Here is a 20,137-nt window from a genome sequence, read left to right as displayed (position 1 = left end):
CTCCGTTGGCTTTTTACCCCCATCTCAAATTTTCATCCTCCTGCCTCACAAGGGGACTATAATATTCCTGTTTCAATATATATTATTTAAACTCATAACTTCTTTATATAGATAATCGGATATTCGTGTTCTAAAAATAGAATTCTTTAATATTTTATTAAGGAAATATTAAAGAATTCTATTAATTGCTATAACTCAGCCATTTCTCAACCGATTTGGCTGCGGTTTCCTACTTTGACACCTACTTCACCCCCTTTACACAACCCACCCCCTCACCACCCCCTACCCCCCCCCCCCTAAATTTTATTTTTTTTTTTAAATTCTTTATCTATCTTTTAGTTTCAACATTTCTACAAAACCCACCCCCTACCACCCCCCCCCACACCCCCACCACTAAAATTTTTTTATTATATTTTCTCCTTTTCTCTACAGTAACCGCACACACCTAGCAACCCCCCTTCTTCACAACCCCCCCCCCCCCCCCCCCCCCAAATTTTTTTTTTTTTTTTTATTGTTCCGATTTCTTATACCTTACATTTGACTTAGTTTTACCTCACCCTGACACCATCCCCCTTCCCCCGTCATGGCTGCCCCCGCGGGGAAAAAAGATAAAACGAGCAAGAAGCTTCCATACCTGGGCTCCGACGTTCGAAGTGAGGCCAGCTTCCGCACAATTATCGAACAGCTTACTGAGACAATATGTCACGCTGTCCGTGAGGGAAAAAGCGTGACTTCGGTCAATAAGGACCTCATACAGTGCGCCGCCCAGGAGATTCGCGTGGCTTGCGAGACCTACCTCGAAATTAACATAGCTGAACAAGAAAAATACGACCCCACTTTCAACTCACCCACGTGTTACAAGAATGTGGTCACCGATCTGACCCAACTAGTAAAAGACGAGGTCTCCAAGCTGCGCGAAGAGATCAAGGCCGAACACTCTGCGACTTCCAAAAATATTATTTCGACATATGCATCTATCGCCGGACGCCAAGCCCAGCCCAGGGACCTGCCTGGCCCTACCGCTCGACCTTCCCCGGTGGTCAAAGCCGCCTCTACCACACCGCCGAACACGAAACCAGCAATCGTCGTCGCCTCTAAAACTCCGGCCTCCTCCCGAGAGGAAACATTCAGAAACCTGAAATCTACAATATCCTTTCGTGAAACTAATTACGCTCCGGCCAAGGTAGCCCCACTATCTAAAAATAAACTTCGCATCGAGTTCGACACGGAGCGCGACCGCGACGATGCCCTGCAACGTATTAAAGCGGCTAACGACGCCAAAGTCTCCGCTGAGGTGGCTAGCCGCCTCAAGCCTATGATTATTCTGAAGGGTGTGTCCTGCGACGTCGCCGTTGAGGAGCTTACGGACATTATTATGCGACAAAACCCCGAGCTAAGTGAATTCGACTCCTCATATATTAAATATAAATTTAAAAGGGATAACAGAAACCCATTACTCTACAACGCCGTATTCATAACACACCCTACAGCCTTCCGCACCTTACTGTCCCTCGATCGTGTGCGCGTTGATTATCAGCGCGTACACATCGAAGAATTCAGTCCCTTCTTACAGTGCCACAAGTGCCTGCAGTTCGGGCACACTGCCACCCACTGCAAGTCCTCTTCCACGCGGTGCGCGCACTGCGCGGAAGATGGACATATTCATAAAGAATGCCGACACAACACCTCCGTCTCTGTCGACGGCTCAACTGTCGCAGAGACCGGCACCTACAAATGCTTCAACTGTGTGTCTCATAATATGAAGTTTAATAACAAACACCCTACAGAACACAAAGCCACCTCTACCACTTGCCCTATTGTGCGTTCCATGCGTAACAAGACAAGGCAAAACATAGACTACGGAACTGCTCTTACACCCTCACCGAACAGTGCGGCACGGGCAGCTCCGTAAGTTCTAAATTGTTCGTCTTGTCTTGCTTCTCATTCGTACACTTTACACACCACACTCTCTTCCCACGAACTGCAGGTACCTGTTCACACTACTCTTTACCCATATATCGCTCAGACTCTTTTACATTTATATATATTTCTATCCTTACTCTTACATATATATTATCCATTTAGTTAACATTTATATACATAATTCCTTTACACTCATACAATCATAATAACCACTTTAACTCTATCTTTTACACTCACGCATAACACTCCACATACTTCGCTCAGCTCGGGATTTTTCCTACTCTTACTTACACTTCTCATTATTCTAACGCGGCGACGCTTCAGGACTCACCCACCAGGGCTTCGCGGGAGTGCTCCGAGTCGAACTTGACTGTACTTTTAATCTATTATGTTTTACCTTGTCTTAAGATTAATAACTTATGTTATGATTGTTGTTCTTCATTTTTATTCTTATTTTTATTACCTCTTTTTGATTTTTACTCTACTTTGTCAATACTATATAAGATATATTAATATATAATAGTTTTTAAGATTAATTTTGTTCTTTAAGATTACTTAATATATTATCTATATTATTATATTATAAAAAAAAAAAAAAAAAAAAAAAAAAAAAAAAAAAAAAAAAAAAAAAAAATACTCTGTAAATCAATAAAAAACATAAATGTATAATCAAAAAAGATCAATATACTCATAAAAAAAAAAAAAAAAAAAAAAAAAAAAAAAAAAAAAAAAAAAAAAAAAAAAAAAAAAAAAAAAAAAAAAAAAAAAAAACCATATATACTTTACTACCTTAGTTTAAGCTCATTTTGTTTATAATCTCCATCTTTTGTATATCTCATTTTATAATCACTTGTTAATTCATCATTTCATCACTTTGGGCCGGGCGCAAGGGTTACTCGGAATTGTAATATGGCCTTAACCCTTTGCCCACTCAGCCCACTCATCATCATCTCCATCATTCGCGCTGCATGGTCTGTAGGGGATTGAACAATTGTATCAAATCGCAAGTTCTGCCCCCCTGCACCCATGCAGCGCTCCATTTCAAGTCTCCACTGGGGCTACAACTTACATATTTAATTTGTCTATTATCATCGATTTTTATACAATTATCAAGACTATTTCTATTACTGGCCGGAGCGTATTCATCTTACTCACTTATTACTATGTCTCATGTCATTCATCCTCGAAATAAAGAACCCAATTGTTTACCAACTTATTTAAAAAAAAAAAAAAAAAAAAAAAAAAAACCTAACCTAACCTAACCTAACCTAACCTAACCTAACCTAACCTAACCTAACCTAACCTAACCTAACCTTTTTTTTTTTTTTTTTTTTTTACGTTGGAAAATGCATTTACGCACTGACCCCGCCACCGAAAGCTCGGCAGCGGGAGTGTGGGGCTCCCGGCGGTAGGTGCAATGCCGGACTACCCACTAAAAACCAACGGTGTCCACCTTCGTCGCCCGTGCCGGGGTCGCAGGAGTCCGAATTCTTCTGCAAACCCCGGCGGCGTGCCTCGTCAGGCCCTTTCCTGTCCTCGTGGAGGAGGTGGCGCGCGGGGGACACCGCGCGCGCCTACCCGGCAGATTTTGGTCTGCCTAGCGTCTAGGGAGGGAGGCGGTTATCGTGCGCCAGCCTCCGACGCCCGGTCCTTTTGCGGCGGAGGGGGAGGTCGGTGGTGTCCTCCCTCACCCGCTCCGCCGCCTCCTTCTGCGCCATCACCCGCTCACAGTACGCGAGGACGGCGTCCCAGCACCTCTCGCTGCCGGTCATGGCAGAAATCACGGCCGGCAGCGAAAGGTCCGGCCCAACTACGCTTCGGAGCTCTTCACGCTCCTCCGTCCACGCCGAACACTCTTCCAAGACGTGTTGCGCCGACTCGTCGTCACAATCCTGGCAGTGGTGGCAACGAGGAGAGGGCTCCCTCCCGGCGACCCGACACAGGTACCCCCCGAAGCAACCGTGCCCCGAGAGGACCTGCGTGGCGCGGAAGGTTAGGACGCCATGTCGTCTGTCCAACCACTGCCGAAAACCTAACCTAACCTAACCTAACCTAACCTAACCTAACCTAACCTAACCTAACCTAACCTAACCTAACCTAACCTAACCTAACCTAACCTAACCTAACCTAACCTAACCTAACCTAACCTAACCTAACCTAACCTAACCTAACCTAACCTAACCTAACCTAACCTAACCTAACCTAACCTAACCTAACCTAACCTAACCTAACCTAACCTTTTTTTTTTTTTTTTTTTTAACGTGGGGAAAATCCGTCATGGACACCCTCCGGTAGGGGGGGCTCGGAGGGGATTCAGACTCTTACTGAATAAAAACCGCCACGTGTGTTCTGCCGTGCGCCTATGTGGCGGGGTCACAAGGACGCTGTCAGCTCTTTCGCAACCCCGCCGGCGCTTGCCCTTTCGGGCCCACCACGGTGCAAGCACCTCGGAGGACGCACTCGAACACGAAGCGCGCCCTCCCCTCCTTGGGGGACCGTGCAAGTCGGACGACGAATCCCCCGACCCATCGCCCGCGTGGCCTCCCCCGCGGGCAGGGGGACACCCCCCGCCCGCATCGCGCCTGTGGGTACAATCCCGCGCCGCCCCGGCGCCCCAGGCCTAGCCCGGCGACTCGGCTCGCCAGGCACCTAGCCCGGGGCGGACAATGTCAGCCCGACGAAGCCGACAAAGGCCAGGGTGGCCGCAGTCAAGGCCCTCTAGCCGACCGCAGCCTCGGCGCGAGAGAGCGCCCCCGCACGCCTTAGGGCGGGCGAGCGAACCCGCCCACCCCACTCCCCGCACCGCGTCGCAGTGCCATACCCTCACCGACGGCAACCTACGTGCCACCCCGCACCGCGCACGACCTCCGAACTGAAAGACGGGCTTTCCGGGCCCCCTTCTCGGAGCGAGGAACGAGTCGGCAAGACTGTCAGTCCGCAAGACCCGCCCCCGGTGATCCAAGTCCGAGACCCGTCCCGTCCCGGGCCGAAAGACGAGCCGCAGACCAACCTAACCTAACCTAACCTAACCTAACCTAACCTAACCTAACCTAACCTAACCTAACCTAACCTAACCTAACCTAACCTAACCTAACCTAACCTAACCTAACCTAACCTAACCTAACCTAACCTAACCTAACCTAACGTAACCCACACAACTAATTTGTTTTCGTTCATAATAGGTTTAAATATTCTTATAAAATTACAAGTCACTCATACACCAAAATTTTAATAAAAACCGTTTTAATTCTTTTATTCTTTTAATATAAATCCGATAAATTTCCGGTTTTCACGAATACTACTTATTTTACCCCTACTACCCCATCCAACCAAAAACCCCCCCCCCCCCCTCCCCCCCCCCCCCAAAACCTTCGATTTTCCCGGATTTTCTTGCGCCAACGGCTTCTCCGTTGGCCTTTTACCCCCATCCCAAATTTTCATCCTCCTGCCTCACAAGGGGACTATAATATTCCTGTTTCAATATATATTATTTAAACTCATAACTTCTTTATATAGATAATCGGATATTCGTGTTCTAAAAATAGAATTCTTTAATATTTTATTAAGGAAATATTAAAGAATTCTATTAATCGCTATAACTCAGCCATTTCCTAACCGATTTGGCTGCGGTTTTCACCTTTGACACCTACTTCACCCCCTTTACACAACCCACCCCCTTACCACCCCCTACCCCCTCCCCCCCCAAATTTTATTTTCTTGAATTCTTTATCTATTCTTTAGTTTCACCACTTCTACAAAACCCACCCCCTACCACCCCCCCCCCCCACCCCCACCACCAAAAAATTTTTTTTTATTTTATTATATTTTCTCCTTTTCTTTACCGTAACCACACACACCTAGCACCCCCCCTTCTTCACAACCCCCCCCCCCCAAAATTTTTTTTTTTATTGTTCCGATTTCTTATACCTTACATTTGACTTAGTTTTACCTCACCCTGACACCATCCCCCTTTTCCCGTCATGGCTGCCCCTGCAGGGAAAAAAGATAAAACGAGCAAGAAGCTTCCATACCTGGGCTCCGACGTTCGAAGTGAAGCCAGCTTCCGCACAATTATCGAACAGCTTACTGAGACAATATGTCACGCTGTCCGTGAGGGCAAAAGCGTGACTTCAGTCAACAAGGACCTCATACAGTGCGCCGCCCAGGAAATTCGCGTGGCTTGTGAGACCTATCTCGAGATTAACATAGCAGAGCAAGAGAAATACGACCCGACTTTCAACTCGCCTATGTGTTATAAAAATGTCGTTACCGATCTGACTCAATTAGTTAAGGACGAGGTCTCCAAGCTGCGCGAAGAGATCAAGGCCGAACACTCCGCGACTTCCAAAAGTATTATATCGACGTACGCTTCTATCGCCGGGCGCCAAGCCCAGCCCAGGGACCTGCCCGGCCCTACCGCTCGACCTTCCCCGGCGGTCAAAGCCGCCTCTACCACACCGCCGAACACGAAACCAGCAATCGTCGTCGCCTCTAAAACTCCGGCCTCCTCCCGAGAGGAAACATTCAGAAACCTGAAATCTACAATATCCTTTCGTGAAACTAATTACGCTCCGGCCAAGGTAGCCCCACTATCTAAAAATAAACTTCGCATCGAGTTCGACACGGAGCGCGACCGCGACGATGCCCTGCAACGTATTAAAGCGGCTAACGACGCCAAAGTCTCCGCTGAGGTGGCTAGCCGCCTCAAGCCTATGATTATTCTGAAGGGTGTGTCCTGCGACGTCGCCGTTGAGGAGCTTACGGACATTATTATGCGACAAAATCCCGAGCTAAGTGAATTCGACTCCTCATATATTAAATATAAATTTAAAAGGGATAACAGAAACCCATTACTCTACAACGCCGTTTTCATAACACACCCTACAGCCTTCCGCACCTTACTGTCCCTCGATCGTGTGCGCGTTGATTATCAGCGCGTACACATCGAAGAATTCAGTCCCTTCTTACAGTGCCACAAGTGCCTGCAGTTCGGGCACACTGCCACCCACTGCAAGTCCTCTTCCACGCGGTGCGCGCACTGCGCGGAAGATGGACATATTCATAAAGAATGCCGACACAACACCTCCGTCTCTGTCGACGGCTCAACTGTCGCAGAGACCGGCACCTACAAATGCTTCAACTGTGTGTCTCATAATATGAAGTTTAATAACAAACACCCTACAGAACACAAAGCCACCTCTACCACTTGCCCTATTGTGCGTTCCATGCGTAACAAGACAAGGCAAAACATAGACTACGGAACTGCTCCGACACCCTCACCGAACAGTGCGGCACGGGCAGCTCCGTAAGTTCTAAATTGTTCGTCTTGTCTTGCTTCTCATTCGTACACTTTACACACCACACTCTCTTCCCACGAACTGCAGGTACCTGTTCACACTACTCTTTACCCATATATCGCTCAGACTCCTTTTACATTTATATATATTTCTATCCTTACTCTTACATATATATTATCCATTTAGTTAACATTTATATACATAATTCCTTTACACTCATACAATCATAATAACCACTTTAACTCTATCTTTTACACTCACGCATAACACTCCACATACTTCGCTCAGCTCGGGATTTTTCCTACTCTTACTTACACTTCTCATTATTCTAACGCGGCGACGCTTCAGGACTCACCCACCAGGGCTTCGCGGGAGTGCTCCGAGTCGAACTTGACTGTACTTTTATTCTATTATGTTTTACCTTGTCTTAAGATTAATAACTTATGTTATGATTGTTGTTCTTCATTTTTATTCTTATTTTTATTACCTCTTTTTGATTTTTACTCTACTTTGTCAATACTATATAAGATATATTAATATATAATAGTTTTTAAGATTAATTTTGTTCTTTAAGATTACTTAATATATTATCTATATTATTATAAAAAAAAAAAAAAAAAAAAAAAAAAAAAAAAAAAAAAAAAAAAAAAAATAATAATAATACTCTGTAAATCAATAAAAAAACATAAATGTATAATCAAAAAAGATCAATATACTCATATAAAAAAAAAAAAAAAAAAAAAAAAAAAAAAAAAAAAAAAAAAAAAAAAAAAAAAAAAAAAAAAATCATATATACTTTACTACCTTAGCTTAAGTTCATTTTGTTTATAATCTCCATCTTTTGTATATCTCATTTTATAATCACTTGTCAATTAATCATTTCATCACTTCGGGCCGGGCGTAAGGGTTATTCGGAATTGTAATATGGCCTTAACCCTTTGCCCACTCAGCCCACTCATCATCATCTCCATCATTCGCGCTGCATGGTCTGTAGGGGATTGAACAATTGTATCAAATCGCAAGTTCTGCCCCCCTGCACCCATGCAGCGTTCCATTTCAAGTCTCCACTGGGGCTACAAATTCAAACATTTATTAGTCTATTATAGTTAAGCGAATTGACATAATTTTCTACACTTTTTTTTTTTATTCTATTACTGGCCGGAGCGTATACATCTTACTCATTTTTTACTATGTCTCATGTCATTCATCCTCGAAATAAAGAACCCAATTGTTTACCAACTTATTTTAAAAAAAAAAACCTAACCTAACCTAACCTAACCTAACCTAACCTAACCTAACCTAACCTAACCTAACCTAACCTAACCTAACCTAACCTAACCTAACCTAACCTAACCTAACCTAACCTAACCTAACCTAACCTAACCTAACCTAACCTAACCTAACCTAACCTAACCTAACCTAACCTAACCTAACCTAACCTAACCTAACCTAACCTAACCTAACCTAACCTAACCTAACCTAACCTAACCTAACCTAACCTAACCTAACCTAACCTAACCTAACCTAACCTAACCAGTCTGCAGCGAACGCTCGCCCCGTACGCAGCATTTCTACGTCGCTCCGTCGCGAAAAATCCTCAAAATCGGCTAATTGCGACTTAAAATTCCGTACTACGTCTTAAAAGTTGCGCGCTGCCGCCAGCTACCCGCTGGTGGTTTTAAAATCTTTTTAAGTGAAAAATTCGATTTTTTACAGCAAATTTTGTGTTTTTTCCCATATAAAACTTCCGAAATTTACATAGTGTTCCATTAAAAAATTCATTACTCGGTCAGATTTCAATATTTTTTTAAACTATTAGTATCAGTGTATTCAGGACATCCTCCCCTTCAAATTGATGTGTAACACTTTATAATTCCGTTACAATTAATACAGTAAAAAAGTGTTACAAAGTTAAGTGCGCGACGAAACGCCCTTTTTATAAGACTTAAGTGCGTACGCCGACGAATCTAAAGCGACAACCCATACTTTTTTTTCCATCAAAAAGTGCTCTATTGTGGTGTCTTACTGTGTGCAAAATTTAAAATTTTTTCGTGGACTGTAAGTATTTTTTTCTGAACAAAAACCTTAACGTGGTAAAGGCAGCCGTCGCCGCTATCTTCGAGGGTGTTGGTGTCACGGCCACCAACCATACACCGAAATACTCTTAGCGACCCCCTACATCCTTCTAAACAAAAAAATTGAGGAAAATTGGAACAATTCAGCTATAATTGTGATTACAAACTTAGTGTCAAGCTACAAAACTGTATTATGTACCTTACCAGTGAGCTAGATTAAAATTATCAGTGACGACCTATATATTTTATCATATTCAGTGTTAAAGTGTATCAATAAGAACATAACTAAGCAAAATTCAGATTTTTCCATTCATAAATTTAGAAGATATTCACTTCCACTCAGAAGTCACAACCGCAGCACTAAGTTTGTGAGCAAAAAAAACGCCACGCCCTAACTTTACATCCCTAATAACTCCCTTGTCCTTCACCCTACTTACACCCCCTTCAGTAGCAAACCTTTTTGGACCTCCCGTCTCCTTTTCCGCCACTTTTTATCCCGGAATTCCCACAGGAAAAAAGCTCAATATTTACGTTTACGTAAATATTGAGCAAAACTATAGAAACTTTAAAAATTCCATTACTCCTGATCCCCCCAACCGATTTTAACGCGGTTTTCACCTTATCCACTCCTTTTACACCCTTCATCCCACCCAATCGAAATCTCACCCCCCCCCCCCCCCCCCCCCCCAAATTTTCCACTTTCTCCAGATTTTCTTTCTTCATCCACTTCCTTAAGTTACACTTACCCCCTTTCTATATTTGGTTTTTGTGGAAACCCAACTACTTAGACACAATAGACCTTTCAAAATTCTGTTTAAACACACAACTAATTTGTTTTCGTTCATAATAGGTTTAAATATTCTTATAAAATTACAAGTCACTCATACACCAAAATTTTAATAAAAACCGTTTTAATTCTTTTATTCTTTTAATATAAATCCGATAAATTTCCGGTTTTCACGAATACTACTTATTTTACCCCTACTACCCCATCCAACCAAAAACCACCCTCACCCCCCCCCCCCCCCCCCCCAAAACCTTCGATTTTCCCGGATTTTCTTGCGCCAACGGCTTCTCCGTTGGCCTTTTACCCCCATCCCAAATTTTCATCCTCCTGCCTCACAAGGGGACTATAATATTCCTGTTTCAATATATATTATTTAAACTCATAACTTCTTTATATAGATAATCGGATATTCGTGTTCTAAAAATAGAATTCTTTAATATTTTATTAAGGAAATATTAAAGAATTCTATTAATCGCTATAACTCAGCCATTTCCTAACCGATTTGGCTGCGGTTTTCACCTTTGACACCTACTTCACCCCCTTTACACAACCCCCCCCCTTACCACCCCCTACCCCCCCCCCCCCCAAAATTTTTATTTTCTTAAATTCTTTATCTATTCTTTAGTTTCACCACTTCTACAAAACCCACCCCCCACCACCCCCCCCCCACCCCCACCACCAAAAAATTTTATTTTATTTTATTTTCTCCTTTTCTCTACCGCAACCACACACACCTAACACCCCCCCCTTCTTTACACCCCCCCCCCCCCAAAATTTTTATTGTTCCGTTTTCTTATACCTTACATTTGACTTAGTTTCACCTCACCCTGACACCATCCCCCTTTTCCCGTCATGGCTGCCCCTGCGGGGAAAAAAGATAAAACGAGCAAGAAGCTTCCATACCTGGGCTCTGACGTTCGAAGTGAAGCCAGCTTCCGCACAATTATCGAACAGCTTACTGAGACAATATGTCACGCTGTCCGTGAGGGCAAAAGCGTGACTTCAGTCAACAAGGACCTCATACAGTGCGCCGCCCAGGAAATTCGCGTGGCTTGTGAGACCTACCTCGAGATTAACATAGCAGAGCAAGAGAAATACGACCCCACTTTCAACTCGCCTATGTGTTATAAAAATGTTGTTACCGATCTGACTCAATTAGTTAAGGATGAGGTCTCCAAGCTGCGCGAAGAGATCAAGGCCGAACACTCCGCGACTTCCAAAAGTATTATATCGACGTATGCTTCTATCGCCGGGCGCCAAGCCCAGCCCAGGGACCTGCCCGGCCCTACCGCTCGACCTTCTCCGGCGGTCAAAGCCGCCTCTACCACACCGCCGAACACGAAACCAGCAATCGTCGTCGCCTCTAAAACTCCGGCCTCCTCCCGAGAGGAAACATTCAGAAACCTGAAATCTACAATATCCTTTCGCGAAACTAATTACGCTCCGGCCAAGGTAGCCCCACTATCTAAAAATAAACTTCGTATCGAGTTCGACACGGAGCGCGACCGCGACGATGCCCTGCAACGTATTAAAGCGGCTAACGACGCCAAAGTCTCCGCTGAGGTGGCTAGCCGCCTCAAGCCTATGATTATTCTGAAGGGTGTGTCCTGCGACGTCGCCGTTGAGGAGCTTACGGACATTATTATGCGACAAAACCCCGAGCTTAGTGAACTCGACTCCGCACAAATTAAGTACAAATTTAAAAGAGACAACAGGAACCCTTTACTGTATAATGCTGTCTTCATAACTCACCCCGTAGCCTTCCGCACTTTACTGTCCCTCGATCGTGTCCGCGTTGATTATCAGCGTGTACACATCGAAGAGTTCAGTCCCTTTTTACAGTGCCACAAGTGCCTGCAGTTCGGGCACACTGCCACCCACTGTAAGTCCTCTTCCACGCGGTGCGCGCACTGCGCGGAAGATGGACATATCCATAAAGAATGCCGACACAACACCTCCGTCTCTGCTGACGGCTCAACTGTCGCAGAAACCGGCACTTACAAATGCTTCAACTGTGTGTCTCATAATAACAAGTTTAATAACAAACATCCCACCGAACACAAAGCCACCTCTACCATTTGCCCTATTGTGCGTTCCATGCGTAACAAGACAAGGCAAAACATAGACTACGGAACTGCTCCGACACCCTCACTTAACAGTGCGGCACGGGCAGCTCCGTAAGTCCTAAATTGTTCGTCTTGTCTTGCTTCCCATTTGTACATTTTACACACCACACTCTTCCCACGAACTGCAGGTACCCGTTTACACCACTCTTCAACTTATATCGCTCAGACTCCTTTTACATTTATATATATTTCTATACTTACTCTTACATATATATTATCTATTTTCTTAACATTTATATACATAATTACTTTATACACTTATACAATCACTGTAACCACCTTAACTCTATTTTTCACACTCACGCATAACTCTCCACGTACTTTCGCTCAGCTCGGGATTTTTCTTTTTTTTGTTACTTTTACTTATACTTTCATTATTCCAACGCGGCGACGCCTCAGGATTCACCCACCAGGGCTTCGCGGGAGTGCTCCAAGTCGAACTTGACTGCACCTTTAATTTATTAATTATAACCTTGTCTTAAGATCAATACTTATGCTATGATTGTTGTTCTTCATTTTTATTACTTTTTCTCTTTTCACTTTATTTTATTTTATCAATTATATAGAATACATACTAAATATACTAGTTCTTAAGATAGCTTTTGTGTACTAGTTTTTAAGATTACTTAATATATTATATAGTATTAAAAAAAAAAAAAAAAAAAAAAAAAAAAAAAAAAAAAAAAAAAAAAAAAAAAAAAAAAAAAAAAAAAAAAAAAATACTCTGGAAATCAATAAAACACATAAATGTATAATCAAAAAAAAAAGATCAATATACTCATAATTAAAAAAAAAAAAAAAAAAAAAAAAAAAAAAAAAAAAAAAAAAAAAAAAAAAAAAAACCATATATACTTTACTACCTTAGCTTAAGTTCATTTTGTTTATAATCTCCATCTTTTGTATATCTCATTTTATTATCACTTGTTAATTCATCATTTCATCACTTCGGGCCGGGCCTAAGGGTTACTCGGAATTGTAATATGGCCTTAACCTTTTGCCCACTCAGCCCACTCATCATCATCTCCATCATTCGCGCTGCATGGTCTGTAGGGGATTGAACAATTGTATCAAATCGCAAGTTCTGCCCCCCTGCACCCATGCAGCGTTCCATTTCAAGTCTCCACTGGGGCTACAAATTCAAACATTTATTAATCCATTATAGTTAAGCGAATTGACATAATTTTCTACACTTTTTTTTATTCTATTATTGGCCGGAGCGTATTCATCTTACTCATTTATTACAATGTCTCATGTCATTCATCCTCGAAATAAAGAACCCAATTGTTTACCAACTTATTTTAAAAAAAAAAAAAAAAAACCTAACCTAACCTAACCTAACCTAACCTAACCTAACCTAACCTAACCTAACCTAACCTAACCTAACCTAACCTAACCTAACCTAACCTAACCTAACCTAACCTAACCTAACCTAACCTAACCTAACCTAACCTAACCTAACCTAACCTAACCTAACCTAACCTAACCTAACCTAACCTAACCTAACCTAACCTAACCTAACCTAACCTAACCTAACCTAACCTAACCTAACCTAACCTAACCTAACCTAACCTAACCTAACCTAACCTAACCTAACCTAACCTAACCTAACCTAACCTAACCTAACCTAACCTAACCTAACCTAACCTAACCTAACCTAACCTAACCTAACCTAACCTAACCTAACCTAACCTAACCTAACCTAACCTAACCTAACCTAACCTAACCTAACCTAACCTAACCTAACCTAACCTAACCTAACCTAACCTAACCTAACCTAACCTAACCTAACCTAACCTAACCTAACCTAACCTAACCTAACCTAACCTAACCTAACCTAACCTAACCTAACCTAACCTAACCTAACCTAACCTAACCTAACCTAACCTAACCTAACCTAACCTAACCTAACCTAACCTAACCTAACCTAACCTAACCTAACCTAACCTAACCTAACCTAACCTAACCTAACCTAACCTAACCTAACCTAACCTAACCTAACCTAACCTAACCTAACCTAACCTAACCTAACCTAACCTAACCTAACCTAACCTAACCTAACCTAACCTAACCTAACCTAACCTAACCTAACCTAACCTAACCTAACCTAACCTAACCTAACCTAACCTAACCTAACCTAACCTAACCTAACCTAACCTAACCTAACCTAACCTAACCTAACCTAACCTAACCTAACCTAACCTAACCTAACCTAACCTAACCTAACCTAACCTAACCTAACCTAACCTAACCTAACCTAACCTAACCTAACCTAACCTAACCTAACCTAACCTAACCTAACCTAACCTAACCTAACCTAACCTAACCTAACCTAACCTAACCTAACCTAACCTAACCTTTTTTTTTTTTTTTTTTTTTTTTACGTTGGAAAATGCATTTACGCACTGACCCCGCCACCGAAAGCTCGGCAGCGGGAGTGTGGGGCTCCCGGCGGTAGGTGCAATGCCGGACTACCCACTAAAAACCAACGGTGCCCTCGTCGTCCTAGTGGGGCGCCACGGTACCACTAATAAGTATTGTCCGTGACGCCCCGACGTATGACCGCGAGTGCTGCGCGGTCGCCTTCGCTTGTAGAGCGCTCACGGGCACGAGAGCGCTCTATAACTCCAGGGAGTTGGGGAGGAGGCTACGACGACATCGCCGCAGCCTCCTCCGCAGCTTTTCGACTATTTGGAGGGGGGGCACGCCCCACCGCCATTCGTCGGACCTTTGGGGGACGACAAACCCGCCCTCCCATTATATGCGACGCCGGTTTTCCGGCGCTGGTGCATACAGCACAACTCGGAGCCTCGGTGCAGTTTTTGGCAATATGCCCCTCCTTGCCGCACCGGTAGCACAAACCACTCCGGTCCACCGCGAAGGGACATGTTGGACGGGTGTGCCCTATGCCCATACATTTGAAGCAGCGCAAAGGACGCTGCTCCAGCAGTGTGACTCTGGCAGAGCTCCAGCCGACAAGTAGTCTGCCTGCCTGTGCCAGAGCCTTCGCGGCAGGGATCGGACACCTTAATATTGAGGCGCCCATCCCTCCTGGTCCAGTCGTGACCTCACCGGTTTTGATGACGCCGACGTCGCATTTGGTGGCCTTGGCTGCCGCCTCTGCCACCATTTGTTTAGTGACGGAGTCATCCAGTCCAGAAATTCGAAGACTCGCGAGCTTCATGGGCTGGACGACTCTCGCCGTGCCTTCGAGGACGCGGTCGAGCTCCTGCGCCAGACGCTGTGCCGCTTCCGAAGTCTGGCCTTTCGCCAGCTCCAACAGCCTGCCTCCGGTTGCGGCAGTGCGCACGGTCAACCCTTCACTTATTCCCAGGTCAGCCAAATTCAGCGTTTCCGCAGCCCGCTTGAGTAAGTGGCTGTAGGTGACCCCCTGTTCCTCTGCTTCTGGCTCCAGTGTCATAATCACTGCGGGCCTACGGGGGGCCACCAACCTGGGAGGACGGGATTTCGCCTTCTTCTTTCTGTTCTTTCGCTGCTGCGGTGACTTCGCAGCAGCGGCACCCGACGCAGGAGGTTTGTCCTTGCCCTTCTTCTTCTTTTTCTTTTTAACAACGGCGACCCATTCGTCGTCACGAGGTCGGGTCACCGTCGCATCGCCAACAGCCGTCACAGTGGCCGTGGAGACCGTGGCGGCTTTCGCCTTTCGCGCCACCTTTTTCTTCTTCGCTGGTGGCGGCGCCTGCAACGCAACCCCTGTAGTATCTGCTGCTAGCGGCGGACGGACTGTCTTCGCCGGCGGCAGCCTCTCCTCGATGTCTGCGAGGCGGGTGTCGAGCATCTCCTTGATCGAAGAGAGCAAGGACGCTCGCATCCGATCCTCTCTGTCCGTCTCACTCTGTGTGTCCTGTGCTGGACCAGAGACAGGTTGAAAGGGCTTATTTTTGGCCAGTTCCGCCATCTGCAGCTTCAATTCTTCAACGTCCCTCCTCAGCCGAGTGTTCTCCGCTTGGAGTTTGCGGACCTCGTCTGAGGAGGTACGCTCTTTAAGCGACTCCACCGCAATGCTGATCGACGAGGCCGCGTTCTTCAAGGCCTTTACGAAGGTCCCCTTCAGGTTCGTCGATCTCGTCGCCACTTTTAATATAATGTCGACGTCCTTCGCGACTTGCACGCCCAAGGCTTCGACAGTGCGGACGTCGCCTACATCGACACCCATTGCCCGGCGTCCTTCCTCCGCCTCCAAGACCTCTGCCTCAAGCGCTTTCTCGCGCGAGGCCGCTTCTCTTTGGCTGCTGCGCTTGCGAGCTAGCGCAGTCAGCGGCAGATGACTCTCATCGTCAGATGTTGGCGACAACGAGGTCAAGTGCAGTCGGGGCCGTTTCCCGATAGATCGGACCCTCCTATTAATCGGCAGACTGTCATCAGAGTCGAGAGCAGTCTGACCCTCCGACGCGTTCTCCACACCATCACTATCTGAATAAATTGTTTCATTAGTATCCATCTTGTTCCCACGAGTATGGGGGAAAGGGTGGTCAGCCCGAGGTAACACCCCCTGTACCTGGGCAAGCCTCGCGTAACCCCACTCTGGCCTCGGCGGGGCTGCAGAGCAGGGGATCGCAGTAGAGACTGAACTTCCCATCAGCCATGCATCCCCTCGCGCTGCGTCGCCGCTTGGGATTCGGGGTAATTTTTTATAGAGGTTTTCTTCCTCGCGGTCCGGCCGGTTAAGGCAAGACCCTCGGTCCCGTACGTGGCCGCGAGACATGACCACGACACCACGAAGCGGGATTACGATAATAGGACGGTGAGCGAACAGGACTCCTGCCCACTCTGTCCGACGGCGGGGTAAGCGCACGCCGAACCCATCCACCCCCCGTGGTGACACAGTGCGCGAGCGCTGTGCCACCTGATGCACTCACGGGACAACTCTAATGTAGAGCGCCGGAATGCATCCCCACGCGTCGGTCGTCAGCCGCGACGGGCAGCAGTGCCGCGATTGTGATACTGCTGCCCGCCACGTTGCCCAGGGTACACCACGAGGAGGTCACCGACAAGCACCCCAACCTAACCTAACCTAACCTAACCTAACCTAACCTAACCTAACCTAACCTAACCTAACCTAACCTAACCTAACCTAACCTAACCTAACCTAACCTAACCTAACCTAACCTAACCTAACCTAACCTAACCTAACCTAACCTAACCTAACCTAACCTAACCTAACCTAACCTAACCTAACCTAACCTAACCTAACCTAACCTAACCTAACCTAACCTAACCTAACCTAACCTAACCTAACCTAACCTAACCTAACCTAACCTAACCTAACCTAACCTAACCTAACCTAACCTAACCTAACCTAACCTAACCAGTCTGCAGCGAACGCTCGCCCCGTACGCAGCAAATCCACGTCGCTCCGTCGCGAAAAATCCTCAAAATCGGCAAATTGCGACTTAAAATTCCGTACTATATCTTAAAAGTTGCGCGCTGCCGCCAGCTACCCGCTGGTGGTTTTAAAATCTTTTTAAGTGAAAAATTCGATTTTTTAGAGCAAATTTTGTGTTTTTTCCCATATAAAACAGTTTAAAAATCCATAGTGTTTGTTTAAAAAATTCATAACTTTTTATTGTATTAACTTCTGTGAATAATTTTTGTGTCAGTGCATTGTCCAAGTTTTCCCCTTCAAAACAATATATAACACTATATAATTATTGTTTAAATTATATACTTTATATTCAGTACAAACTTAAGTGCGCGATAAAACGCCCTTTTCACTACATTATAGTGCGAACGCTGCGGAAACAAGATCGACAACCCACTAACTTTTTAGTGTCATAAGGTGCGTCTAAGTGCTCTCTAACTGCCTACAAACTTTTAAAATTTTCCCTCTACGTTTTCTATTTTTCTTGGACAATTTTCCTTAAGTTGGTAGAAGTAGCCGTTGGTGCTAACTCCGGAAGTACATGTGCCACGGTGACATACTACCACTCAAAACACTCCTTGAGACCCTTACTACCCCAATTCAATCAGAAACCAGACTTTCCTTAATCAGTTTTGAAGATATCGTGATTACCAACATAAGTGTGTGTTTTAAAATTAGCATATCAACTTTTAAAGTCTTATAACAAAAAATCATCAGCGAAGACAGTGCGTTTTTTTAACATTCAGTACTCTTATATGTTACAATAGACAGTGTAAATCAAAAATCAGAATTTTCCGACTTGTCATTCTTCAGCTATATACTTCCATTAAGACTATCTGACCGCACCAATAAGTTTGTAACTGGTTTCTTAAAAGATCTATTTATAGAACTGCTTATTACTCCTTTATTCCTCGTCCAATCTTAATTTCCTTTTATATCCATCCCTTTTTTACGTCCCTTATCACTTTTCTACACTTTTTATCCCGAATTTCCCAAAGGAAAAAAAGTCGATTTTCAAATTACGTAATATTTTAATTATATTAAATTAAATCTTAAAAAAAACATTTAAATTCTATAACTCCGGATCTACTCAACCGATTTTCAAGCGGTTTTCGTATAAATCCCTTATTTTCTTTCTTCTACCCGACCCCACCCAGAACTCACCCCTTTTCCACCCCTAGCGACTTTTCACCCCCCACCCCCAAAATTTTTCCTTCTAAAATTTTGAAATAATTACTCCTGTACCGCCTCGTTTTACCCTTTAAAACGAGGTACCCCCCACCCCCCTCACTTTTTTAGTTTTCAAAAAACTGTCCATTTGCAGAAATTGGCTTTTTTTCCGCCACTTCCGCTCCTTATTTCTCCAAAACTTGCCCCCACACCCCCTCTTTTTTATAACCTCAATAGGTGCTCTACCTAATAGAGCACATACTCCCAAAAGTTCCATCCTATTCCGTCCATAAACTTTTCCGTTATCTTGCTTCTCGTCTCAAAAGGGTCTTCGACGCCATTACCGACTAAGTTGGTAGGCCACGTGGCGCCTAAACGGTGCGTCGGAGACCATTTTTGAGCGAATTTTCATTCAGCCATACCTGAAGCGATCTTTTGGGCAACCAACCCATAGCCCTCACCAGCGTCCCCAAATTCCAGAATTTTCGCACTTCGAGGGGAATATCTTTTTCCCTCGAAGTGCTGTCCTCGAAGTCTTCGGGCATATCCATAATAGAGTAGGAGGGGCTTCTCCCCCCCTACCTTTCCCCCCCCTCCCCTTCGCCGTTTAGGAGATAACTGCACTCAAATCCTCATAACTACATTAAATCACCCTCTTTTTCTCTGATTTCCAACGCTACCCCCCCCAACCCCCCCACCCCCCCCATTGTAACCCCCCCTCCTTTTACCGTTCTGCTCCAAATCACGCACCATGCAACGCACCCCTCCCCCTAGTAGGTCGACCTCGGCCTCCCGCCCTACCAGGAAGAAAGCCTCAGCCGCTCCTTCCGAACCACCGCTCCCGGCATCTTCTGATGATGTCAAAGACGCTGACACCTTCTGCGAAATTATCGACAAGTTGGTGGTCACCATCATTAATGCCGTTCATGAGAACAATAGCGTCACAAAAGGCAACAAAGCCACGATACACAACTCTGCGGAGGAGGTCAGGAAGACGGCACGACGTTTCATTTCTCTCCTCCCCACCCTCGCGCCTGCCGCGCCCGCCGACACAGCTTCACTCGAAGACGTCAAAAAGGATCTCATTAAGGAAATCCGCCAGGAGATCCGCCAGGAGGTCCGGCTTGAATTAACCAAGCTTAGAAACGACCTTAAAGCCAAGGTCGCTCCACCACCAGAAGACATTCCCAATACTTACGCCAACATAACGAAAAGGCCTGGGCAGACTCGCGCTGCCCCTGCCCCACCAATCACCAAGGCTCCGACACAAATTGTCGTGGCTCAACCGCCCGTCACGAGACCTGCCATCATCGTCTGCACCAAGGCGCCTAGCAACACCAAGCAAGAGGTGGTCGACGCCTTCCGACAATCCATCTCCT

General features: G+C 45.1%; 1 protein-coding gene across 1 annotated transcript; it reads right to left on the bottom strand.

The window, feature by feature from the left end:
• Positions 1 to 14,852: 14,852 nt before the first annotated feature.
• Positions 14,853 to 16,667, bottom strand: LOC123663314. Its single transcript, XM_045598002.1, has one exon. The coding sequence runs from the start codon at positions 16,665 to 16,667 to the stop codon at positions 14,853 to 14,855; it is 1,815 nt and encodes a 604-aa protein (XP_045453958.1).
• Between the last annotated feature and the right edge of the window lie 3,470 nt (positions 16,668 to 20,137).

This window comes from Melitaea cinxia, chromosome 20, assembly GCF_905220565.1.
Source record: "Melitaea cinxia chromosome 20, ilMelCinx1.1, whole genome shotgun sequence".
Lineage (NCBI taxonomy): Eukaryota > Metazoa > Arthropoda > Insecta > Lepidoptera > Nymphalidae > Melitaea > Melitaea cinxia.
Note: the sequence above shows the minus strand (reverse complement) of the source record. Positions and strands in the feature narration are given on the sequence as shown.

Coding starts and splice junctions, on each gene's coding strand:
- LOC123663314 (XM_045598002.1), bottom strand. CDS start 16,667: ATGGATACTAATGAAACAATTTATTCAGATAGTGATGGTGTGGAGAAC.